The sequence below is a fragment of the Elephas maximus genome, chromosome 9 (assembly GCF_024166365.1).
Source record: "Elephas maximus indicus isolate mEleMax1 chromosome 9, mEleMax1 primary haplotype, whole genome shotgun sequence".
Lineage (NCBI taxonomy): Eukaryota > Metazoa > Chordata > Mammalia > Proboscidea > Elephantidae > Elephas > Elephas maximus.
The window spans coordinates 24741903-24768449 of record NC_064827.1 but is presented as its reverse complement, the minus strand read 5'-3'; the positions used below and the strand labels follow the sequence as shown (position 1 = coordinate 24768449).

General features: G+C 35.9%; 1 protein-coding gene across 3 annotated transcripts in view; it reads left to right on the top strand.

Moving 5' to 3' along the window:
• The window catches only part of ZDHHC21 (zinc finger DHHC-type palmitoyltransferase 21), a 61740-nt gene that overhangs the window by 14211 nt on the left and 20982 nt on the right, over positions 1–26547 (top strand). For all 3 annotated transcript variants that reach the window (XM_049895405.1, XM_049895403.1, XM_049895404.1), the window contains 4 exons: positions 314–512; positions 1948–2046; positions 10572–10683; positions 13902–14040. In XM_049895405.1, the coding sequence (XP_049751362.1) occupies positions 359–512; positions 1948–2046; positions 10572–10683; positions 13902–14040 (504 nt within the window). In that variant the 5' untranslated portion in view covers positions 314–358. The remainder of the gene's footprint in view (positions 1–313; positions 513–1947; positions 2047–10571; positions 10684–13901; positions 14041–26547) is intronic.

Here is a 26547-nt window from a genome sequence, read left to right as displayed (position 1 = left end):
ACTCATTTCTCTTGGATTTACATATGGAATTGATAGGCTAGACTTGTGTTTACCTTCAGTATATAATGCTAGTTTATATTATTGATAGCAGTTTATAATGAAAAATGGAAGTTAAATTATTCGAAGCTGATGGTGAAATTTGAATATCACAAATGTTTGTTTGCCAAAGTCTTTTTATATTACTGTAAAAAGAACCCAATATACATAGAAAACTAAATGAGTCATTTTATAGGTACCATATATAAATGCAGTTTTGTTTTAGTCAAATAATTTTTTTCTGTGTAAGTAATTTTGTTTTTTTCCCTCTCCCTAGGCTCATCTCTCACTGTGGCTTGGCAGGCAGATGTAAGCCTGCAAAATGGGTCTCCGGATTCACTTTGTTGTTGACCCACATGGTTGGTGCTGCATGAGTTTGATTGTCTTTGTCTGGTTATACAATATTGTTATAATTCCCAAAATTGTACTCTTTCCTCACTATGAAGAAGGACATATTCCAGGCATATTAATAATAAGTAAGTTTCTAGCTCTTTATTTATTTCCTTGTATAATTAAGGATTTTTCTCATTGTGAATTGAATGTTTTTGGAGTATAGTGCTACTATGATAAGCTTTCTTTTAATATCATAGTATTATTCATGTTAAATTATTTATTATGGAAGTTTTCAAAAAGAATGACCTTTATATATTTTGCAGGGCTAGATAAATGTGATATATCTCCATAGTATCTAACTCTGCAAAATATATAAAGATCATTTTGTTAAAAAAACAAACAACAAACTGGCATAGTAGTGGAGAATTATGTGTGTGGTGTTTTGGAGCCCTGGTGGTGTAGTGGTTACAGCGCTTGACTGCTAACTGAAAGACTGGCGTTCGAACCCACCAGCCACACTGCAGGAGAAAGATGTGGCAGTGTGCTTCCGTAAAGGTGACAGCCTCGGAAACCCTATGGGACAGTTCTGCTCTGTCCTATACCGTTGCTAAGAGTCAGGATCGACTTGAAGCAGCCAGTTTTGGGGTATATTTTTATGTTCCTGTTTTGTACTTCCAAGTATGGAGTTTTAAGAATGGGGATGGTACATATTACTGGGAAATGAGAATTTCATGATGCTAAAATTGTTGACTATAATGTTATGTTAACACTTGGAACTTCTGGATAACCATTTTCTGCCATAATCTGACAATGACTTTTTAATGATTAGAAGACTCTGATTGTAATAAAATATTTTACATGTACACGGCACTTACAGTTTCCATGTACACGGCCTCATTTTGACCTCGAAAGAGCTGTGAGAAGTATCTGTATCGGACAGATGATGAAACTGACCAGCACCATGCAGTCAGTCCTGGAGCAGGCACTCAGACTGTGTTTCTGTTACACATGCGTTTTCTTTTTTAACAAAATGCCTGTGTTCTTATTAATTGCACATGTAGAATTATGGCGACTTAGCCCATTCCCTCGCTGTCAGTTTTTCGTTTTAAAATTCAAAAGTGTCTATATTCTTTATTTTCAAATTAAGGATCTTAAGATCCATCAGAAGGGGGAGTTGAACTTCACTGATACAGGGAGTGGTTAAAGATAGCCAGTTAGAGTTAATGAAAATTTTAATAATTGAATTTTGAAAAAAATGCTACTGTGATCCTTTGAAATACAGTACGTGTAGTAATGAATAGGAAACCTGTTCATTTATACCATTTCTCTCTGTTAATGAAGACTCTGATTTATAACAAGTTTATTAGTTATTATCATGCAAAAATAATATTAAAAATAAGTATATTTAAGATGGTCTTCTTGGCAGTATTATGAGTGAAATGGACTAGTCATTAAATTTTTTCATCTTTCAAAATTATTAATTCTGATGGTACTAATTAAAATGCACATTTTGTACTTTAAATATGCTTGTTGATAAAATATTTTTAAGGGTAAATAACTTGTTTCTTTCTTTTAAAGTATTCTATGGCATTTCCATATTTTGTCTGGTTGCCTTAGTGAGGGCCTCAATAACTGATCCAGGAAGACTCCCTGAAAACCCTAAGATCCCACATGGAGGTATGGTATTCTTTAGATTTATCACTTTTATTGGTGCCAGCATTATTTTTTTTTAATGTTATTTCATTGACTTTAATATATGTCAGTTATAAATGTCATTGGAAACCCTGGTGGTATAGTGGTTAAGCACTATGGCTAACCAAAAGGTCATCAGTTCAAATCCATCAGGCGCTACTTGGAAACTGTATGGGGCAGTTCTGCTCTGTCGTATAGGGTCACTATGAGTCGGAATCAACTCGACGGCAATGGGTTTGATTTTTGGCTTTATATATGTCATCTAACACCACTTTCAAGCCTTTGCTAAAATGTTTCTTTTCCAGACTTCTCTATTTAAAATTATAAATTCCAGCCGACTCTTCTCATCCCTGCACTTCCTGGCTCACCTTTTCAGTTTACTTGTTTGTTTGCTGCCCTCCTCCTATTCTGTAGCTCTGTAGTAAGCTCTCTGAGGGTGTAGATATTTTGTTTTGCTTTATTTGTTCAGTGCTGTATCCCTAGTAATCAGAACAGTCTCTATTACTTAGTAGATTCTGGGTAAATATTTGTTGAGTGGTTACATAATTACCTGAGAAATTATTTTTTATTTAATAAATGAATTTTCTTGATGTCATTTATCAATGATATTATAAATATAATATTACTTGGTAAATATTTGTAGTATTATGGGTAGTCTTGCTTGTATTTCTCCAGGGTCTAACAATTCAGTGAAAACTTTGAAAGCCTCTTCTATTCTCATGCCAGTTAAAAGGAATATTTGATCATCCTATTGCATAATAATCATTCCACCCACAAAAATGAATTGAAAATGTATTTTTAATTTATTATATGCCGGATATAGTACCCAAAACCCAAACCCACTGCTGTTGAGTCAGTCCTGACTCAGGGACCCCGTAGGGCTTCCAAGGCTGTAAATCCCTACAGAAGCATACTGCCACGTCTTTCTCTTTTTGGTTAGCAGTCAGGCCTGTTAACCACTGTGATACCAGGGCTCCTTCATTTGCTATGTGAGCTTTGAGAACTCTCTGCACTTTTTCCTAGTAAGAAATTGATGTGTCTTTGATGTGCATTGCAGAGCCAGGATACTTTTGATAGTAAATCAGTGGTCCCCAAACTTGCTGCACATTAGAATCACCTGGGGAGCCTTTAAAAATTCCCAAGGCCCAGTTCACACTCCATATTCATTGATTCAGGATGTGGTGGGCAGGGCATGGGAGCCAGGTAGCATTTACTTAAAAGATCCCAGGTGATTCCAGTGTGCCGCAGAGTTTGAGGACTGATGTTGTAGTTCTTCACAAAATTAGTTTTAAGGGGAAAGTCAACTTACAGAGACTCTTGAGTTCCCAATTGTTTTTTGAGACCCATCATTTAAGGGGCTTACTTGGCCTTCCAATTTTAGAGATTAAATGGGAGCGATACGATGCTGGTGTGTATGTAGCTGTAAAGGTTTCTCCTCTTTGCAGCTGGCTTAACCAAAGGCTCTCTAAACTATTGCATCCGTGTATTACCTGCTTCAAGTATAAAACTCAGTGGCCCCAGGAAATCAAGCATGCTATTCGTCATTCAGAACCCACTTTAAATGAACTCTTTAGTTTGCAGGGGTCAAAAACTCAACTGCCTGTATGTGCCAGACACTACAAGTCGGGAAAAGGGCCAGGTAGGAACTATTTCATAGTGAAAATCTCATACCTTATCTAAAGGAAACGACTACTGCACAGCTACAGACCCAATACTATTACATCTTAAAATTTTTAAGAGAAAACAGGGAATCCCAGTTTTTATGGAACATTTTGTGATTTAAAAAAAAATGTCGGCAACTAATTCAAAATTTTAAAAAGATTGTGAAGATAAACAAATTTTATTTGTGGGCCTAACAGAGCTTCCACTGTGCTACCTTTAGCTTATGGACTCTAGGGATTGAGAACACCATGGCATCTTGCTGACTCTTTGGATGTCTATGTTATATCTTGTTTCAGTTGATGTTTGCCCTGTTTTTCTATACTGAATCTAGAAGACTTTTTTGCCAAACTGAAAAAAATGCATTGTCTTATCATATTTTAATGTTTCCAAAGTCTTCTGGTGTCTCATCTCATGTGACCCTCATAGTAATTGTATGAGATGGATAGTCTGGGTGAGTCATAATCAGGACCATAGATTGTCCTTTCTCGATCACACAGCGGGTTGCTGCAGAGCTGGGGTGAGACCCAGATCCTTGTCTTTGTCATTTTCCTATCATGAATCTATGCACACATGAATAGTTGTAGCTCTTCATTCACCTGTACTTTGATTCTGGGGAAGATTGAAATCATCATCACGTACTTTTTGGCTATGGCTACTTGATTCATTTGCAAATATGGTTTTAACTTAGTAAAAAAAAAAAAAAAAAAATTTTAACAGTGAAAAATAACATAACCTAACTGAAGAGTTGAGGCTGTCAAATAGTGATGTTTATTCAGCACTATTGAAGGTTGAACAGTTTCGTATCATCGAATACTTCAGAAAACGAAATATTTATGCTTTTAACCATTTTTTATTTTTTCAGAAATAATTTTAGATGCCTTTGTGTTTTCTTAGAATAATTTGTATATTGAGACCCACTGTACGTATATGCCCAAGTATGAGGCAATTTGAATATAAAGAAGTTCTTCGTTTTCCCGTTGATTTAACATCCCCAGAACTTGATTATATAAACTTTCGGGCGTATAGATGAAATAGTCAAATGAAACTGTTAAATGTCTATATATATATTTAAATGATTTTGTAGTTACACATGCATGTTTGAAATAACAAACGTAATACTTTTAGAAGTATCACCTTTACCACTTTGACATTTTATGCAATGATTTCATTCAAGCTCTTAAAAAAAAAAATCCAGGTTTTTTTAGTATAATTCATATAAAATGCAAAAATCCATTGCTATCGAGTTGATTCCGACTCATAGCAACCTCTGTAGGACAGAGTAGAACTGCCTCGTGGGGTTTCTAACGCTGTAAATCGTAATGGAAGCTGACTGACACATCTTTCTCCTGTGGAGTGGCTGGTGGGTTTGAAGTGCTCCCCATTTGGTTAGCACTCTATTGCTTTAACCACTGCGCCACCGGGACTATAACTCATATACCATATAATTTACCCATTTAAAGTATACAATTCAGTGGTTTTTAGTATATTCACAAAATTGTTCCACCATCACCACCACCGGTTTTAGAACATGTTCATCTTTAAGCTCTTAACCTGCGTGTTTTAGTGTTTTGACATCACTAGAGCCACTTTAGGAGCCCTGGTGGCACAGTGGTTAAGAGTTGTGGCTGCTAACCAAAAGGTTGGCAGTTTGAATCCATTGGCTGCTCCTTGGAAACCCTATGGGGGAGTTCTACTCTGTCCTATGGGGTAGCTGTGAGTTGGAATCGACTTGATGGCAACAGATTTAGAGCCATTTTTGACACGGTATTACAGAGCAGACATCTTAATTCCACTTGTTGTTGTTGTTAGGTGCCATCGTGTCGGTTCCGACTCATAGCGACCCTGTGCACAACACAACGAAACACCGCCTGGTCCTGCACCATCCTTACGGTCATCGTTACGCTTGAGCCCATTGTTGGCAGTCACTGTGTCAGTCCACCTCGTTGAGGGTCTTCCTCTTTTCCACTGACCCTGTACTTTACGAAGCATAATGTCCTTCTCCAGGGACTGATCCCTCCTGACAACATGCCCAAAGTATGGAAGATGCAGTCTCACCATCTTTGCTTCTAAGGAGCATTCTAGTTGTACTTCTTTCAAGACAGATTTGTTCGTTCTTTTGGCAGTCCATGGAATATTCAACATTCTTTGCCAGCACCACAGTTCAAAGGCATCAGTTCTTCTTCAGCCTTCCTTATTCATTATCCAGCTTTCACATGCATATGATGCAATGGAAAATTGCATGGCTTGGGTCAGGCACACCTTAGTCTTCAAGGTGACATCTTTGCTTTTCAATACTTTAAAGACGTCTTTTGCAGCAGATTTGCCCAGTGCAATGCGTGTTTTGATTTCTTTACTGCTGCTTCCGTGCGTGTTGATTGTGGATCCAAGTAAAGTGAAATCCTTGACAACTTGCGTCTTCTCTCCCTTTATCATGATGTTGCTTATTGGTCCACTTGTGAGGATTTTTGTTTTCTTTATGTTAAGGTGTAATCCATATTGAAAGCTGTGGTCTTTGATCTTCATCAGTAAGTGCTTCAAGTCCTCTTCACTTTCAGCAAGCAGGGTTGTGTTATCTGTATAATGCAGGTTGTTAATGAGTCTTCCTTCAATCCTGATGCCTCGTTCTACTTCATAGAGTCCAGCTTCTGGGATTATTTGCTCAGCATACAGATAGAATAAATATGGTAAAAGGATACGACCCTGATGCACACCTTTCCTGACCTTAAACCACTCAGCAGTCCATTATCCTGTCCGAACAACTGCCTCTTGATCTATTTACAGGTTCCTCATGAGCACAATTAAGTGTTCTGGAATTCCTTTCTTCATAATGTTATCCATAATTTGTTACGATCCACACAGTCGAATGCCTTTGCATAATCAATAAAACACAGGTAAACATCCTTCTGGCATTCTCTGCTTTCAGCCAGGATCCATCTGACATCAGCAATGATATCCCTGGTTCCACGTCCTCGTTTGTATCCAGCCAAAATTTCTGGCAGTTCCCTGTCGATATACTGCCGCAGCCGCTTTTGAATGACCTTCAGCAAAATTTTGCTTGCATGTGATACTAACAATATTGTTTGATAATTTCCACATTTATTTGGACCGCCTTTATTGGAAATAGGCAAAAATATGGATCTCTTCCAGTCAGTTGGCCAGGAAGCCAACTTGGCATAGACACGTGAGCACTTCAGTGCTGCATCCATTTGTTGGAACATCTCAATTGATACTCTGTCAACTCCTGGAGCCTTGTTTTTCTCCAGTGCCTTCAGTGTAGCTTGGGTGCTTTCCTTCAGTTCCATTGGTTCCTGATCATATGCTACATGTTGAAATGGTTGAATGTAGACCAGTTCTTTTTGGTACAATGACTCTGTTCCTTCCATCTTCTTTTGATGTTTTCTGTGCCATTTAGTGTTCCCCCCATAGAATCCTCCACTATTGCAGCTTGAGGCTTGAAGTTTTTCTTAGTTCCACTTAGGTTGTTTTAAATATAGCATGTTTTGAATTTGTCTGATGCTGTCCCTCACAGTTTTACCCCAGGCTATAAGTATGCATATAATACTGATCAGGGTCATGTATTCACTCATATTTTTGCTTTTTTCCTTCCTTTTTCTATTTTTAAAGGCGATATGTGAGATAGTTGTTGACAGTGATTTCCTACACTGTCAACTGATTCTATCAGGGAACCTTTATTAGAACCCAAACCTTGTGCTGATTTTGGTAGTTTCAAGTTATATTTCTCTCCCTAAAATATTACTTTTTTTCCTTAAAAAATGTATATGTGTAATATATTGTTTTCTGTGGTTACCGTCAACTATTAATTAGATTCTCTCTCTCGACTCTGAAGAGGGAAAGGGAAAAGGAAAAGTCTGAGTTGGCTTATAGATATGTGGGCTAGATTAAGCTTCATGGTTTTTTTTTTTTTTTTAATTGCTACAAAAAAAAATAATGTTATGTCCTGGGAACCTTAAAATATAAATTTACATATTATAGATGGTAACTTTAATTGAATTTCTAGATTTTTGTAACAACAATTTCTTCTTTGTTCCCATTGGTGTGGGTGTGTGTGAGAAAATGTGAGTTCACATAGATATTTCTCATATTGGATACTAGTTTAGTATCTTAAATTTAGCCAAAGGAATGGTTCAGGCTCTTTGTTTTAACACATTTATCGTCTAGACCAGAGGTTGGCAAACTTTTTCTTTTCTGTAAAGGGCCAGACAGTATATATTTTCAGCTTTTGAGCCATACATTCTCTCTTGCAACTACTCAGCTCTGCCGTTGTAGTACAAAAAAGCTATCATAAATGATATGTAGATGAATGGGTATAGCAGTGTTGAGATAAAAATTTTATTTATGGACACTGAAATTTGAATTTCATGATTTTTACATGTCACAAATTATGTAAAATAATTTTTTTCAATAATTTAAAATAATAGAAACTGTTCTTAGTTCACAATTTGTACAAAAACAGGTGATGGGCTAGATTTGCCCACAGACTGTATCTTAGTTTGCCAACTTCTGGTCTAAACTACAGAATTGTAGACTTTCTCTGACAATAACCAAATAGCTTCTTCTTTTCTGAGACTACAGCCTTTTAGGTATGAAAGGGAGAATTCATTCTCTAGAACATGATGTGTTGCTTTCTTTAAAATTGCCAATAACGAATACACTATATTTATGTTTTAAGGGACTAGTTTAAGAACATAAAGTTTTTATGTTGTCTTTTTCACGAAAACTGAGTAATTGAGTTAGTAGTGTAAAGAATCTACTTCATGTCTGTATTCCTTGCAATATATGAATGCAGAGTTTTAGTATAACATTAGGTTGTTTGGGAGCGGCGAGCTAAGTGGGAAAAACTGACGTACTTGTTATATCATGTTATGTATTAAATGAGGTTCCATCTCACAGTTTGTCTCTGAATTAAGCTTTAATATTGTTGCTCTTTCGCATGATATTGTTTTCATTAAATGTAGAACCGTTAGTAAGAAATCAAGGAGGATTTTATTTAAAAACAAGATTTTAAATGTAAAAGATAATTTCTCAACTTTTATATTATTGGAACAATTAATTTGACATAGGTTTTATTCATGTTATTGATTTCTTTAGAGACAAAGAATGTAAAATTCTAGCATATTGATCTTCTGTCCAATAAACTAAAAAAATAGAATTCAAATAAGAAATACCTTCAGAAAATTGAAGACTATCTACTAGTATCTTGTTTATCTTAATATTTAGAATATTTCATTTCTTTGTTTTAAACTTTTCATACTTCAGCAAGCATTCAGAGAGTGCCTCCTGTGCATTTGCTTTTAATGAGGTTATGTAGTAGTTTAAGTATAAGTGATGGAAGGTATAAGAATTTTGTGCAGGTACGATCTCATTTCAACCAATATGAAAAAGATACATTTTTCGTAATAAAGCAGTTGTCTTATCTTGATAGGTGACTCTCCTGTATAATTTTTGCATGTCTGATTACAGCAATTTATAATGAAAACAAGTGCTTTTTCTCCTTGTTTCTGAAAACTTAGTGTTTTTAGCACAGAATGTTATTGTGTGCTGTTTTCACTACAGGCTGGAAGAAATTGTTACTTGGTCATAGGGCAGAGTTTTGTAAAGGACTCATTTTTTCCCGTTAAATAGCAATTGTTGTCTAACCGTCTTCACTACTGAGATTATTCTGACACCTCCTAAACCCACCTGACATCCTTCTCCACCCACCCCATGCACATTCCAAATGAATCCATTGATATTAAGAAAATAAAATGGTTTAGAGAAACCAAAACCAAACCTGTTGCTGTGGAGTCGATTCCGACTCATAGTGACCCTAAGGGACAGAGTAGAACCGTCTCATTGAGTTTCTAAGGAGCAGCTGGTGGATTCAAACTGCCGTCTTTTTAGTTATCAGCTGGAGCTCTTAACCAGTGTGCCACCAGGGCTCTGATTTAGAGAAGGGGGGAAATGCCATATGTTTTTCAGTGAGTTTATAGTGTTGTTTAGATTTATTAATCTGCTACAACCAGGGCTCAGCATTATTTTTTCTTTAGTGTGTTTAGGTAATGTTATATCTAAAAATTAATTCATTTAAATAAAATTCTGTTTTTTTAATAATTTTTATTGTGCTTTAAGTGAAAGTTTACAAATCAAGTCAGACTCTCACATATAAACTTATATACACCTTACTACATATTCTCACTTCCTCTCCCCCTAATGAGTCAGCCCGCTCCCTCCTTCCAGTCTCTCCTTTCGTGACCATTTTGCCAGTTTCTAACCCCCCTACCCTCCCATCTCCCCTCCAGATAGGAGATGCCAACACAGTCTCAAGTCTCCACCTGATACAAGTAGCTCACTCCTCATCAGCATCTCTCTCCAACCCATTGTCCAGTCCCTTCCATGTCTGATTAGTTGGCTTCGGGAATGGTTCCTGTCCTGGGCCAACAGAAGGTTTGGGGACCATGACCGCCGGGATTCTTCTAGTCTCGGTCAGACTAAAATTCTGTTTTAATGTAATAATCTGGTTATACTTTAGGGTTTTATCATTGGTTTTTACTCATGTTTTATTTAGAAATATGTCCAAAACCCAAACACATTGTTTTCTGTCCCTTACTTTGACTGTAACAATAGCATCTTATTTTACAGCGTTTAAAATTAGAAAATAGAAAATAATACACACATGGAAGGAAACAGCAACGTTTACAACAGATGCGTTTACATTGGAGATGTGGAAGAAGAAATAGCTCTCAAATATATTTTGAAGACTTCCTGTAAAACCTTGTAAACATTTTATAGGTTTATTTCACCCCTTAGTCATTTGCTTTCATTAAATGGATTTTAATTTCCTTCTATAGAAAGGGAGTTCTGGGAACTGTGTAACAAGTGTAATTTGATGAGACCAAAGCGTTCCCATCACTGCAGCCGCTGCGGACACTGTGTTAGGAGAATGGATCACCACTGTCCATGGTAAGAGAAGAATAATTCACTCTTAACAAAACAAAGAAAGATTAGTAGGAAAAAATAAAGTTCTTAGCAGGTTTAAAAAAAAAAAGTTAAAATAATACAATTAAAAAAATTTTTAATAAGGAATACCTTTACATGGTCATACAGTTCTATCAACTTCTCCCCAAGTCATTTTTCCAGAGATCCTATCTTTGCTAAGAAGGAGAAATTCAAGCAGAAAACAATAAGAATTAGTGTGCACCCAAATATTACAAAATAACTAAGGTGGTTGCATTAAATGAGGCAGTGTATATAAAGCAGTTAACACAGTATCTGGCAAGTAGAAAATAAAATAATAGTAGCTGTAATTTTTTGTAACTGTCTTAAACTACATATATCCAATTACTTGTATTCCCCTTTACATTTGTTTAATTTGGTAATTTCAGATAACCCTGATACCCCTTTTCTCCCAAATTAAGCCCTTTTCAGCATCAAGCACTGGATATAGGCATTAACACTACATGCATGTTGGGTGTGTGTGAGTGGTAGTTAGCTGATTCTGCTGTACTGCCAATATTTTTGGTTAGTAGGGGGCTCTCGTAATATTTAAACAAAATGTTCAGTTGAGAAATAGAATTTTAAAACAAGTGCAGCGAGAATTCTGCATTGTATCTCATTTCAAAGCTGTCACAAAAATCTGTGAAGAGGATATTTATTTAATTCTGTTTTCCTAGCATTGGATCTCTATAAATATTTAAGTTCATGTAGTATAGCGCTTTATAAACATATCTCTATACATAAATATTTGTTTTATACATACGTGCATGCATATATGCAAAGTGAACTACATTTAACTAAATTTATAACTACATTTATTTGAAATTGGCTCAAGGGTAGAGTTTAGCATTGCCTAATAATTTTAATCAAGTTAGAGTTTCCATCATTTTTGATAACTTATTTTGATAGCATTCCTAATTAGTTTTAGTGGAAATTTAGTTTTTGCCATAAATTATTGATAATTTATATAAAAGATAATTTCCTGAGATTAGGAAAAAATAAGACTATTTTAGATAAAAACACTTTATTACTGTATAAACTTTTTTTTTAAAAAAAGCCTCATTTTGTCAGCGGGAGAGTAGAGTGTATAACAGATTAAAAAAAAAATCCCATTGCCATTGAGTCAGTTCCGATTCATAGTGACCGTATAGGACAGAGTAGAACCACCCCATAGAGTTTCCAAGGAGCACCTGGTGGATTCAAACTGCTGGCCTTTTGGTTAGCAGCTGTGGCACTTAACTACTATGCCACCAGGGTTTCCATATAACAGATAGTAGGTATTAAAAAATGTGTCTTGATTAATTCCCAAGTAATTTTCTAAACCTCAGTAATCTGTTTACAGTCACTATAGTTAAAGATTAAAAACAGCATAGTAGAACATACCATCAGATCAGTGGTAATCACACTAAGAAACTCAAATTTCATACTTTTTAGCATAATATTTCTGATTAACTAAAAATGTAATAAACGTTCCTGATACAGTTGGAAATTGATGTGTCTTTTTAAAAGAATACAATCATTTATTTTTAAGAATTAAAAAAATAAATCGTCAACTAGGAATTGTTTTGTCCTATATAGAGACTAAAGATATTATTTATATATTTTTAAGGAATAAAGACTGGCTTGTTGGTGAAATAAAGTGCTATTTACCCTAAATAAGAAGATTGGGGTGACTGTTTCTAGTCCTCTTGTTTCATCGTTTTAGTTAGCTTCCCAAAATGTTGGTGGGAGGGAGATGGGAAATAGAAAAACTTAGAGGATGGAAAGGGAGAGTTGACAAGGGACGAAAGTAAAGTAAGGGATATCCCTGCATATTGAATTCTCTGGTAGAACACTGCTGAGGTATTCAAAGGGCAAAGGAAATAAAGGTACGGTATACATTGAAAGCAAGGAGAATCTTTGGCGTGTTCAAAAATTGCATTATCTTAATTGCCCAGCAATTTTAGATTCAGGGTCAATTCTCAGATTGCTGCAAGGTTTCTTAAATATTTCTGGCTCTGATCACTCTAAGTAATTTAAATGCTACAAAAAGAACTCTGACTTAAAGATTGAGCACCTTAGTACTGCTTCAGGCTCTGAATAAGAAGAATACTGTGACCATAGCAGTTATTTCTCAGACCTTTTGAGGACAGGAAGGATGGGACAAGGAGAAGTCATTTTTCAAGCAACAGCTGTTCACGAAGCATTTTTGAATGTGCACGTAAGCGCACTTCTCTAATAGGCATGCTTGCGAATAGCAAAACACTGTGAATTTTCTTGTTTACCAAGAATGAACTCTTGACTCCAAGAAATGTCTGTGTAAGGTTTTCAGTTCTATATTTGATTTTAAAAAATAGTTAAACAATACACCTCAAAACAACAATTTAATTTAGGAACCGAGTGTATTTTATTTTCTTTTTTCAGACAGTGACAAATATTTTGAAATGAAATAATTTGTGCAAGGTAATTTATAGTTTTGAGCTAGGGTTTTCTGCTAGAGTTTTAAAATACTTTGAAAATTTTGAGAAAAATAATTAAATTTTGAGCAATAAAATATTGAGCTTTAATTAGCCTTGGAAATTTGGGGATTATAACATTTAAATCTTTTCCTTTGCTAGGGTTCACTATTATATTAACGAATGTGTAACTTTTAAGTATGTAAATTAATTTTTTTATTCTCAGCAACCAACCAAGGATAGATTTTAAGAGTAAGAAAAATAGCGAATGTTTAGCAGTTGTGTTGGAGAGGGAAATCTAAGTTATGTTACCTCGTGGACTACAGATCAGTAAGTAAGTTCAAGCAGCCTGTGCGTACCTTGCTTACTGAGCAATCCGTCCCTGGTAGCACTGTAATGGAAGAGCAGTCTACAGAAGAAGGTTCTTGTTTTCTTGGCCACTGTCATTTCTTAGGGTTCATCCTCTGGCAACTGGTTTAACTCCTTCCTGATTTTATACCAATGAAACAAGGAAACTACCTTCTGCTCTTCCTGCCTCACGGGGTTGCTGTGAGTTGAGGGGGGATCATATACATGGACTTTTCTATGTGATACTGCTTGTAGGTTTGAGGAGCTTTAGCATATCTCTGTGAAGTTGAACATAAGTGAAGTCGTGTATGTTTATTTTCAGATTCATAGTCTTACCAATCCCGAAATTAACATCTTATTAACGTTTAAAATATTGTTTCTTTTTCATTTTTTTTCCTTCAGGATTAACAATTGTGTTGGTGAAGATAATCATTGGCTTTTTCTGCAGTTGTGTTTCTACACAGAACTTCTTACTTGCTACGCACTGATGTTTTCTTTCTGCCACTATTATTACTTTCTTCCACTAAAAAAGCGTAACTTGGTAAGAAATGTTTATACCCACTGATGTTAGAGCAGCTGTAGCATACAGTTATTAACGTGTGGTTTCTTTCAGTGCAGAATATTGAAAGCAAAAACAACAACAGCAAAGGTTTTCCCCTTGGCTTTTGATAGTAATGATAAGATCAATGTTTAGGGCACTTTAAAAGGTTATCCTTATATATATACCATTGAGGCAGTGCTTTTCCCGTTTAATAGTGTTGCAATAGATGTTAAGAAGACTTGCCCAAGATAGTGATGACAGTAGTGATGATGAAGATAGCAGCAACTAGAATTTTTGAGTCCTTAGCTATGATCTGTGTATCTGTCACTGTGCTATGGGCCTGGAATACATTATTTTAATGCTCATAACAACGACATGAGGTAGGTACCATCTTCCCCTTCCTCCTGTTTTTATAGATGAGGAAACAGACTCATGGAGATTATTGAAGGCATAAAGTAGGAGCTGGGATTAGAATTTAATATTCTGTGTTTTTATTTATTTATTTTTTCCTTAACTAGTACTCTTTCCACTTTATTTGATCTTAGATTGTGTTTTTGAAAAATACTGTGTGTGTGTGTGTGTGTGTGTGTGTGTACAGAGATTGAGAGGAGAGGGTGAAGGGGGAGAAAGAGAGAGTGAGAGCAAGCAAGTGAATGTAAGCGTTCATGTGAAGGGAGCAAGGTAGAGAGGGAAAGAGAGGAAAGAATAGAACCCCTGATGGAGAAAAGGTTTTTCCTTCTTATTTATACCATATTTTACTGTAGAAATCTTTTATATTAAAAAAATAACAAATTCAGTGGTGATTGTTGTTGCTGTTGAGTGCCATTGAGTTGATTTTGACTCATAGGGACTCCATGTGACAGAGTAGAATTGCCCTGTGGAGTTTTCTTGGCTATAATCTTTATGGAAGCAGATTTCTAGGTCTTTCTCCCACAGAGCTGCTGAGTAGGTTCAAACTGCCAACCTTTCACTTAGCAGCTAAGCTCTTAACTGTGTAACTAGTATTAATTATACCATCTTACTATTTCTTCTGTATTTGACCGACCTGTTCTTTGTTTCTTTCTTTTTTTTCTCCTTTTTGCCTGTTTTAGGATGTTAGTTAAAATATTTTTTTTTTAATTTACCTTTTCTGATGGCTTTTCTTCTTTGACTGTTCTTTTAATTGGTTTCCTCAGAGACAAAAACATTCTTCCTTGATTTTTTGAAATCTGATATAAATTAGTATGTTCACCATTTATCAGATAGTGCAGTGACCTTAGAACATTTTAACTGTATTTGCTGTCCCTACCATCGTCATTTTGGCATTGTGGAGTCTCATACAGACACAGAGCTGAAACAATGCCAAGACAGTGTTGCTTGTAAAACAGTACATACGTTGCATGTAGTCAGTATTCATTTTGAATTATCCACGTATTAATGCTTTTCCTTATGGGATTATTATTTTCTGCCTTTTAGTACAAGTTTGTTGGAACAAATTCTCCCAATTTTGGTTTACCTGAAGGTGTCTTTATTTCCCCCTTTTTGAAGACTGTATTTGCTTGGTGTAGAATTATAGGTTGGCGGTTATTTTCTTTCAGTTTTTAAGAGATATTATTCCATTTGTTGTAGTTTTTGTCATTTCAGGTGATTCTTATGTATACATTTTAAACAAGATCCCCAGGTGATTCTTCTGTATCAAATGTAGATTCTGATTCAATATATATGGGGTGGAAAGGCAAATTATCAGCAGGGGGTTGAACCAGAATGAACCGGTTCGAACCCTTAATGATGTGCCTTGGTGTTGTTTTCTTTGTATTTTTTCTGTTTGAGGAGAATAACTTTCACTTTCTTTTTTTCTGTGTTTTCCTTACCTCTGTGCTTCAGACTGGATTTTTTTTATTAATATATTTTCTGGATTATTAATCAACTTTTCTGCTCTGTTCAATCTACTGTTAAACCCTTCTACTGAGTTCTTAATTCAGTTATTTTTCACTTTTAGAATTTTCATAGCTCACACTCTCTGTTTTGTCATCTATTTTCTTGGACATTTTAGTCGAAGATATTTTAATGTCTGTGATGCTTCAGTATTGAGATCTCCTTGTGAGTCTCTTTCTATTGTCATCTTTCTTTTCTCTCTCTGTTTTCAGATAATTGATCCTGTCTTCTGACATGCCTGATAAGGTTTTGTACTTGGCATTGTGTATGACCAGTTGTTGAGGATCTGGTTGATATTTTCTTTCTCCAGAGGTGATTTACTTTTTTTTTGGATAGGCAGTAAAAGAAAGCTCATTGTGATCCAGGCAGGTGTTTGTATGGCAAATATTTCTAAGGCTAATAAGAGAGCTTTGATCTTATTAAAGCAGTTCATTTGTAGGTGACGTTTATCGAATTTACTGGCGTTTGTAAGGGTTTATGCTCGTTGGGTTCTAGTCTTTGATAAGAACTAGTTTCACTTCAGTGTGTCTTACTCTTATGGTATAGCCTATTTCAGGGGCCTCGGCTGAAAAACTGAGGGTTGTGCCCTACAGTTTTTGCTCCCCCAGCTCTGTGAGATGACAGGAAGCCCTGAGCCTCCACTTCTACCCCACCTTCATATAGCACTGCTGCTTATGGAGTGGGAAGTACCTTGAAGTAAAAAGCAGTGCAGAATATAGGGCTCACCTTAACACATTTCTGTTCTCTAGGATCTTCCCGTTTAAATCCTGGCTACTTTCCAGTGTCTTCCAGTAGCTGTTTACTTATCAATTGATTGGATTCTGTCTGGCTTTTAGGTGTCAGCGGCAGTAACATTTTGTTTAAAAATCATCTCAGGGATTCTTATCAGTTCTGCCTAGTTTTCCAACTCCAGGATGTACCATTCATGTCATAGTATAGGAAAAAATGGTATCCCTTGGAGTTGTGCACAGCAAAGTTCCTCTGGTCCTAATGTTTGAGAACTGCTGTGCTATAGGAAACGAGAGTCAAGATGGACTTTATAGGGCAGGTAGAGATTAACCAGATGGAGAAAAGGAGGAAGTCATTGCTGGACAAGGAAACAACAAAAGACTTGATGCAGTTGTTGGAATAACTGGCCTTAAGGTGCAATTTGTTATAAAATATCATCTATTTATCAAATATTTCTAAGGCTGACAGAACACCATATTTACTACAGCAGATCTTTTTAAAATAACAGTTGTTATTTTTATAAAGAGAGAAAAAAAATGAACATTACCAATAATTTTATCACAGAAGTCACCATTATTACCATTGGCCTTCTAAAAAAAAGTTTTACAGTAAGATATACTTCAAACACGCCTATACACCAGCAGTGATTTTTTATAAGTCTTCACCTGTGTCCTTCTCATTTTTCTTGAAAACAAAAAATATATCCAGCTATTGATTATGTGTGTTGTGTATAACTGACCAGAGCATGATTCCCCTTGTTGCTGTTTCCATTATTTGGGATATGGAGTAAGGATTCTCAGAGGTCCCTATCTTTGGAGATTGCATTAATGAGGACTCCGCGTCCTTCCTTTGGGAATAATGATGCAGTTAAAGTATGTCATAGACTTTGACCCTGGAGTCTTTTGTCAGCCAGACTGAAGTGAAGGCTTGAGTCTGTAAAATGATCTTTCTTCTTTATATCCTTTCAGGTAGCTAGATGGCAGCATAGTATCTTCTGTAGCCCATCTTTAAATTCCAAAGCTAAGTGCTTGTTCTGTGGCTTGTTTTATTTTTTAAAGGGCGGGGGGAGGTTGTGTTTTGTTTTCTTTAATGTGAAAGTATTCCAAGAGGTTGCCCTTTGAACTTTGTTGTAATGGCACTTAACCTGTATTCAGTAGGTAACGAGTACGTTATGGTTATACCAGCATGTTACTACATTACGGTTAAGCACAGGGGAAGGAGAGAGTTGAGAGGAAGCAGGCTGTTAATGTTGTTGTCTGACTCCTAGTGACCTTATAGAACAGGGCAGAACTGCTCTGTGGGGCTTCTTAGGATGTAGTCTTCATGAGAGCGGATTGTCGTGTGTTTTCTCCTGTGGAGTGGCTGGTGGGTTACCACAGACCTTCACATTAGTACCCAAGTCCTTAACCATTGCACCACCAGGGCTCCCTAGGCTATTAATAAATTCTAGGAAGTGAACAGTTTGGGGTATCTGCTTTTCTTCGCTTTCTCTCTTCTGGGGTGCTCTCTCTGAGCCGGATTATGTTAATTGCTTTGCATTTGCCCAGTTGGTTTTTAGAGCAACTCATTGTTTTTAGATTTCTTCTTATGTTTTTTCTGTGTGAAGTTTTGAGGAAATACCTCCCTATTAAGGGAAAGCAGGAATAAGAGGTATAGGAGATAAGGAATTTGTAGTTCACTGTGAAGCAGTCCCCAAATTTGGTATTTTTTATGTTGTAAATTTTGATTTATATGCTAAGACTTATACTAAAGAAGGCCCCCAAACCGAAAAAGAACTAGCATTACCATCTTTGAGATTAGTTAACCAAAATCACCCCAAAATTCTGAGTATTAAGAAGGAAAATACACATCTAGAAAAATTGTAGAAACTTGAACAGTAGGTTTCATTTTAAATGAATGTGGATAAATGAAATATTTTTAGTTAGAAGCTTGAGATGTTTGGAAAAGTTTTTCAAATGCTAGACATTAAATTAGTTTGACCATCATTTGCATTTGTTATGCTAGAATAATACTGAATTTTACTTACAATGAATGTCTTGCTGTAAGTAGTGATTGGAATAGAAATTATTGTAAAAATTTCAAACTTGTAGAGTGGGGAATGATTTGGCATTTTTAATGAATAGAATTGATGGATATTGAAGAAATGAATTTTGACTTTTGACCAAGTCTCATATTTGACTATTTTTCACATAATTCTTTTAATGTTTAGAAGGAAAAGCCTGGCCATTTGGTATATTATTAAATTTTAATGTATTTCATTTTATTGACTCTGATTGTTTGCCAAAACGCGTAATAGGAAGTTATAACCCTTTAATGAAATATGAAGATAGGTGTACCTAAAGAGCATACTTCCTTAAACTTAAATGTTGGTCTGTGACTATTTCACTAGTTATTTTATTGATTTTTTAAAGTATTATTTTGAATTTATAAGCACTTCATCAGCAAAAATTGCCTAATCATTTAAAATATCCCTGCGATGATAAATAATATAGTTCTCATTGTAGAGAGATTCAGAGAGGCTCAGTAACTTCTCCCATCATAGCTTAAGCAGAGGTGTGGTTTCCATGCATTTCTCTCTGCCCCTTAGTTGTGTCCTTTTTTTACTACCAAGCTGTTTTTCCAGCTTTTTCTATTTTTTCGTGAGGAAATTTTTTAGCAATCTTATTATACCATTATTTATTTTTCAAAAAAATACATGGATTAAAAAGTATTAAAGCATCATAAATCTGCTCTACACAGAGAACTCAGGTTGGTAAATTCATAATAGTTTGCTATTTTCATTTTTCATTGAGGCAACCCTTAGTACTAGTTAGTACTGGTTAGTATGAATTTGTCTAATGTAAGGACTGTCAAAATACATCTTATAAAGGCATTATAGGAGGTTAAAAACATTTAAATAATACATGTCTGCTAACAATGAAATATTGTAGGCAATGCTTACTATTTCTCTGTGTGAAAAAACAATTTTTTAAAAAATATTGTGGCTGTTAATGTCAGAGACTGTGCAACTAATCATCAATGGCGTACTTCTTTTGCTCTAAAGTTACGTCTTTTAAATTGTTCTCAGATGAGGTAGAGTCAGTTTATTTTTAATTTATTTTTTTACATGTATTTTTGGATAAAGGGCAAAAATTAACATACTAACTGCATTTATAGCTGTGAGAGAAGGGGGCTGACAGAAGGGGAAAGGGAGGGGAGAGAATTTCAATAACGGGACACGCTGCCAATACTCAGAAGAGGAAAATAAATAACGTTTAGCAGTCCAGCCAGTTCTTCAGCTGGGAGGGTACCTTGTTATTATTCCAGTTGGCTAGTGTCTGACAGCGTTGCTAGGGATTTGGTGTCAGATATAACTATGCCACAGAATTACTCGTCAGGCCCTTTGGCTAACAGAGACTAGAAATATGCAGAAAACTTGGTTGTACTCTGGATATTGGTAAATCTCTTGTACAATTTAATCTTTTCGTATAATTAGTCTTAAAGTATCCTGAGTACTTCTGGTATTTATTGCTCTTTTAAAAAGATATTTTAGACTTTAGTTAATAGCTTTCGTTTTCTTAATATCCGCAAGGTCATTTATTTATTGTTGTGGTCACTGAAGAATAGATAAAATGGCTGAAATATGTTTTTGACTTTTGGGATATTTGACAAGAGTAGTCAAGAATAGCCAAGAATAGTCAGAAATTGTGACTATAAAAGATCAGTATGAAATGAAAATTATTTTTAATGGTATACTGAAAGTAATTTGGCTTTTTTGTTCATGTATTCTGAAACGCTAGTGGTAATATCTTCATTTGGTAACCTTTTTTTATCTTTGTTTGAAATGAATAGTGTCAGATATGTAATTAGTTTATAGAGAAAATCAGGTTAAGAATACCCTGTTATTTCTAATTGTCGATTCTGTATCATTATATCCCTATTCTTTTAGTGGCAGATGGAACACAGAAACCTTATAACAAGTCTTGACCTTGCTCTGCACTGCCGGGTCCACAGCTCCCTAAATTTGTTTATATACTCAATTACTTACAAATATTATAGCGTTTAGCATATTTTTACTTCTATATGAGACTGTTTCCATCATTTTGAGCTCAAACGGTTAAACCCTGGCAGCAGTTTGGTTGTCTCTTTTACTTTTACCAGACACCTTAGCGCTGCATTTGAATAGTAAACGTGTAAGGAAAGTATTTTATCTTGTTTCCTTATTGCATCGCCCTACCTGTTCTAGAATTTTTACTTCTAAAACATGGGAAGGCAGACAGAATAATTTTTTCTGAAATATCTTACCCTCAGTCATGAACGTGGCAGCCAGGTGCCGGTAACATTGGCTTGCTAAGAAAGTTATATACATATTTTTACCAAAATTTAATGTATAATTCTGAACATTCAGTAGTAACCATTAGAGAAATATGCATAGTGATTTTTTTCCCTTTAAAGATGTTAATTTTCATTAGGCTATGAAAAGACAGAAAAAGTACGTTTTGCCTGGGGGCAAGGGATGGAGGAAGGGGGCACAGGAAAAGCCTGTGAATTGTTTGCTTGTATTTTAGACTATAATGATACTATTGAAGTATTTTTCAGCTAAAGCCCATTCCTAAAAGTGCTGATAGCCATACAGATAGAAGAGGATTTTATTTTATGTGAGAGTAAGTACCGCATGAACCTGCCTTCAGTATGCAAGGTTGGTTATTTAGCCCTTTTGAAAATTTAGATTTTTCAGATGTGACCTAAGTTATCCCTTCCAGGGGTATGGTGCTTCTCAATGGAGAAAAGAGGGATTTGGGGATTTTGTCTCCCTCCCTGACCCCAGGGCCTGCAGGGGGACATTTGATAATGTTATCTAGAGATATTTTTAGTTGTCACAACCGGGAGAGTGCTGGCATCTAGTGAGTAGAGATGAGGGACACTGTGAAATATTCTCTACTGCACAAGGCAGCCCCTCCACCACAAAGAATTATCCTAGCCAAAATGTCATTAGTGTGGAGGTCGAGAAATCCTGCAATAGCAGGAGGATCACAAATGCATGTATCCTCTTTCCAGTCTTGGGAAAAACATGAAAGAAGATAACAAAATAGTTTTATGCATAAAAATTTCTTGAGACTGATTGATATAAAACTATAGTATGTAATTATTTTAAAAAATTATGAAAAACATTCATTGAGTCATTCAACAAACATTGAGTGCCTGCTCTGTGCGAGCCTTCGTTCCAGAATCTGAGGATGCAGCAGTAGGCAGGAAAAAGTTCTTGCTCTTAAGGGGCTGATGCTCCAGTTACAGGACACAGGCTATGAACAGATATCTCGTATACCAAAAATCAAACCTGTTGATTCTGACCCACAGCAACCCTGTAAGACAGAGTACAACTGTCCCATAGGGTTTCCCAGGAGCAGCTGGTGGATTTGAACTGCCGACCTTTTAGTTACTAGCTGAACGCTTAACCACTGCGCCACCAGGGCTCCAGAATATGGTATACAAGATAAGTATTATGTAGAATGATAAAGCAGGAGTGGTGATTGATGATACTGTCAGAGAAGGACTTTCTCGTAGTGACACGTGAGCAGAGACCTGGAACTCAAGCAGGTCATACTGATACTAGAAGGAAGAGCACCCCAGGCAGAGGGAAAACCACTGCCAAGGCCCTGAGGTGGGAGCATGGTTGACATTCTCAAGGAACACCAAGGAGGCCAGTGTGGTGTGAATACGGTGAGTTAGGGTAAGAGTAGTAGGAGATGAATTGAGAGCAGTGAGGGGTTGGGATTGGAGGTAAGGACTATTTTGTCAAGATTTTTAGTGGTTGGCACTGTTTTGTTAGGATTTTTAGTAGTTGGGATTTTGGAAACTATTGGAGGGTTTTGAGCAGTTATGCAATCTCATTTACATTTTAGAAAGAAAACTGATTGCTATGAATAATAAACTGAGGAACAAGATTGGCAGCAGGAAGACCAGTTGCTATGTTGCTGAAATATCATTCAAGCATGAGGAGATTATGGTAGTGGTAGAAATGTTGAGAAGTGGTTCATTATGCTTTGAAGAATTAACAGGATTTGGTTATTATTTGGATATGGAGTATGAAATACAAAGTGAAAAGTCAAGGGCACAAGGTTTCATGGCTTGGCCAGCTGGAAGAATGGAGATACCATTTACTGAGAGGGGAAGACCGGAGGGAAGAGTAGATTTTAGGGGGAAGTTAAAGATTTTGGCTTTAAAACCCATTGCCGTTGAGTCAATTCTGACTCATAGCAACCCTATAGGATAGAGTAGAACTGCCCCGTAGAGTTTCCAAGGAGTGCCTGGTGGATTCGAACTGCCAGCCTTTGGGTTAGCAGCCGTAGCACTTAACTACTACGCCACCAGGTTTTCCATTTTGGTTTTACATATGTTTAATTTGAAACATCTATTAGACATCCAGGAGCCCTGGTAGTACAGTGGTTAAGAGCTCAGGGGCTAACCAAAAGGTTGGAAGTTTGAATCTATCAGCTGCTCCTCGGAAACCCTATGAAACAGTTCTACTCTGTCTTATAGGGTCACTCTGAGTTGGAATCGACTCAACGGCAACAGGTTTATTAGAAATCCAAGAAGAGATGTGTACTAGGCAGTTAAATATTGTTGAGTCTGGAGGTCACTGGAGTGGTCTGGCCTAAGTATGTAAATTGGGAACTTTAGCTTCAAGATGATATTTAAAGCATTAAGACCTGATACGAGATTTCTTAGGCAGTAAGTGTTGATAGAGAAGAGGTCTGAAGACCAAGCTGTAGGACACTCTGAATTTTAGAGGGAAGAAGGATGACGAGGAACCAGAAAGGTGACCAAAGAATGAGCAGCCATGAAGCAAGAGAAGAACAGTGATAAGAGAGAGTGTAAGAGTGAATAGTATGTTGAAGGAGAAAATATAACAACGTTCCATGGAATATAAACAGGTAGGAAGCCAGATGAATGTAAGGGGAGGGAAGAGGGGAGCAGTGATGGACAGTGAAATGGTGGTTGAGTCAACAGTTTGGAGGTCCCTTTGAGGTTGAGAATTTGTTAGCATCAAGGGCCTGCATAGAATTTGGATTGAGAGAGGATAGAAGACAGGATTATTGGAAGAAATGAGTTCAAGAAATTCACAAACTTGGTACTGGAAGACACATATATATGGATGTTAAATCATTAAGAGATAAGACAGGAACAGGAAATTATTTGCTAGATCGTAAGTAGCCAGATCTGTCTTGGCTTATTTTCATTTAGCTTGCATCAAGATATGATGTCCCCACTACTGCATAGTTTTGTAAAATTTTGAAATTTTAAATAGTTTAATCCCTGTGGATTATTGGATAGGAATATAGGAATATTATTTCGTGTAAGTGCCCTTTCCTTCCCAATTTGTCTCTGAGAATGTGAATGTCTCCATATGTACATGTTACCTCTATGTGTGTTTCTTTTTCTGTGTTTATCTCTGCTCTTACATGTATGTAGCAGAAAAAGAGGGAGCCCTTCTCAGCTCGTTTTGTGTGTATAGCATATTTTAGCTACATTACCTCTCAAGGATAATAAGAGAAAGAAAATCATAGACTAGTGTGATTATGAACATAGATTTAAAAAAAACTCTTAAAATATTAGCAAACCAGTCCAGTTGTATATATAAAAAAATATATTACAGCATGAACAAGTTGAGTTTATCCTAGGAATGTAAGGTTATTTTTACTTGAAAAAATCAGCCAGTATGCTGATTAACAAATTAAAGGGGGAAAAACCATATGAGCATTTCAGTATATGCAGATAGAGGGAAAATTCAATATCTGCTATGAACTCCTAGCAGACTAGAACTAGAGAACTTCATTAATTAGGTAAAATATTTCCAAAAAAATGAAAACTATAACATACTTAAGGATGAAATATTGGCTTCTTTCCTTCCAAGTTAGGGGACCAGACACTGATGCCCACTGTTACCATTGTTACTAAACATAGTGCTAGAAGTTCTATACAGTGCAGTGAGCAAGAGAAAGAAAGAAAAGGTATAAGTGTGGAAAGGAAGAAATAAAGCTGTCGTTTAGTCATAGATGATATGATTGTGGAAATAGTTTATCCATTGATTCTTGTGGGATTTTTTAAACGAAATTAATAAAGTTTAGGAAGTGTGACTACAAAATTAATATTTTAAAAAATCAGTTGTATATACTACCAAACAAAACTGAAGACAATTAATAGAGTCAAAAAACAGGAAATTCCTAAATTTGACAAGAAGGAGTGCAAGATCTCTGGGCAGGGGACATGGGTTATAAAACATATTGGAGATGAATAAAAGAAAACCTAAATAAGTGGAGGGGCATGTCATGTTCAAGGATCAGAGGATTCAATACTATAAAGTGTCATCTTCAATGGAGGCCCTATCAAAATCTTGTCAGGTTATATGTGCACGTGTGTGTGCTTGTGTGGTGTAACTTAAAAACCTAATTTTAAAGATTTTATGGAAATACAAATTATTTAGAGTCACCAAAGCAGTCTTGAAAAAGAATAAGATGGAATGACTTGGCCCACTCTACGAAGTATCAAGACATTACAAGGCTGTATTGACTAAGATGTGTGTCAGTGCACAGGGATAAGCAAATAACGGGAACAGAATGGGGCCCAAACCAGACCCACATATGTATGGACACCATCTATGATGACCGAGGAAAACAAAGCTTTTCTATTAAAAGGTTTTGGAACAATTGGATATCCATATAGTAAAAGTAAATCTAGACCCCTGTCTTTCACTGGGTACAACAAATAAACAAATTCCAGGTGGATTAGTTACCTGAATGTGAAAGACAAGACTATAGAGCCTTTAAAGGCATTAGAAGATAATAAGAGGAGAAGGTCATTATTACCCGAGTTGTGAAGCATTAAACAGAATAGAAACAGCACCAAAGGAAAAGATTCATAAATTGGATTACATTAAAATTACGAACAAAAAATACCATGAAGAGAGTGAAAAGTTAGTTTCAGAAGATGCTGGCAACACAGTATGAAGAGTGAATGAAACCCTTTACCTTCAGGGTAGAGGTGAGGGAGAGATTGTGAGTGAGGAGGAACGCACAGGGCTTCTGGGTGCTTTTAGATATTCCTGTTCGTGAGGAGGTGGTGTGACTTTTCTTTAAGCTGAACATAAGTTTTTTGTGTTTATCTGTATATAAGCACGTTCCTTAATGAAAAAAATTGGAAGAAATGAAAACAACAAAGAAATAACAGTTTGTGATTATGTTATAAAGATTAAATAGCAAATGGGTTCTTGTGACTTCGGATAAAATTTCCCAAGCTGATTTTTCGATTGAAAAGTACTGTGTCTAAAAAAAGCTAAGACAGAAGTCAAGATGGGCTCTGGAAACCTCTGCTCAATGAGTTAAGAGCTAGTCGATCTAGTGCTGACGGTGTTAGTTATGCACATGTAAACAGTTGTTTTTAGAAAAGGTAAGAGCACTAAAAAACAAAAAAATTCTAGATGAGAGTATTTTACATACTCTTAATTACAGCTGAATAAATCAATTTAATATTATAAGTAGATCTCTTAGTCTCATCTTCGTCCCTAACATTTATAAATTCTGATTGGCCAAAAATATATTATTTTTTAAATCTTTTCTGGGAGAATGGAGGATGCATTTTATTTGGTCCTATGTGTTATTTTTGGTACAGTAAGCTCTGCAAAAACATGGTATATGCATTTCTAAAAATCACCCCAAAATGCAAAATCATGTCTTAAAAACCACAGGACTTAACGGGAAAATGTGTGCACAACACTCAAAAACTACATCAGTGACACTTAAATAAGAACCTAATAAAAGTGGCAACCTAATTTTATACATGTTAAATGGTTAAGAAATATGTAAATATAGTAAATCTTGACCTTGA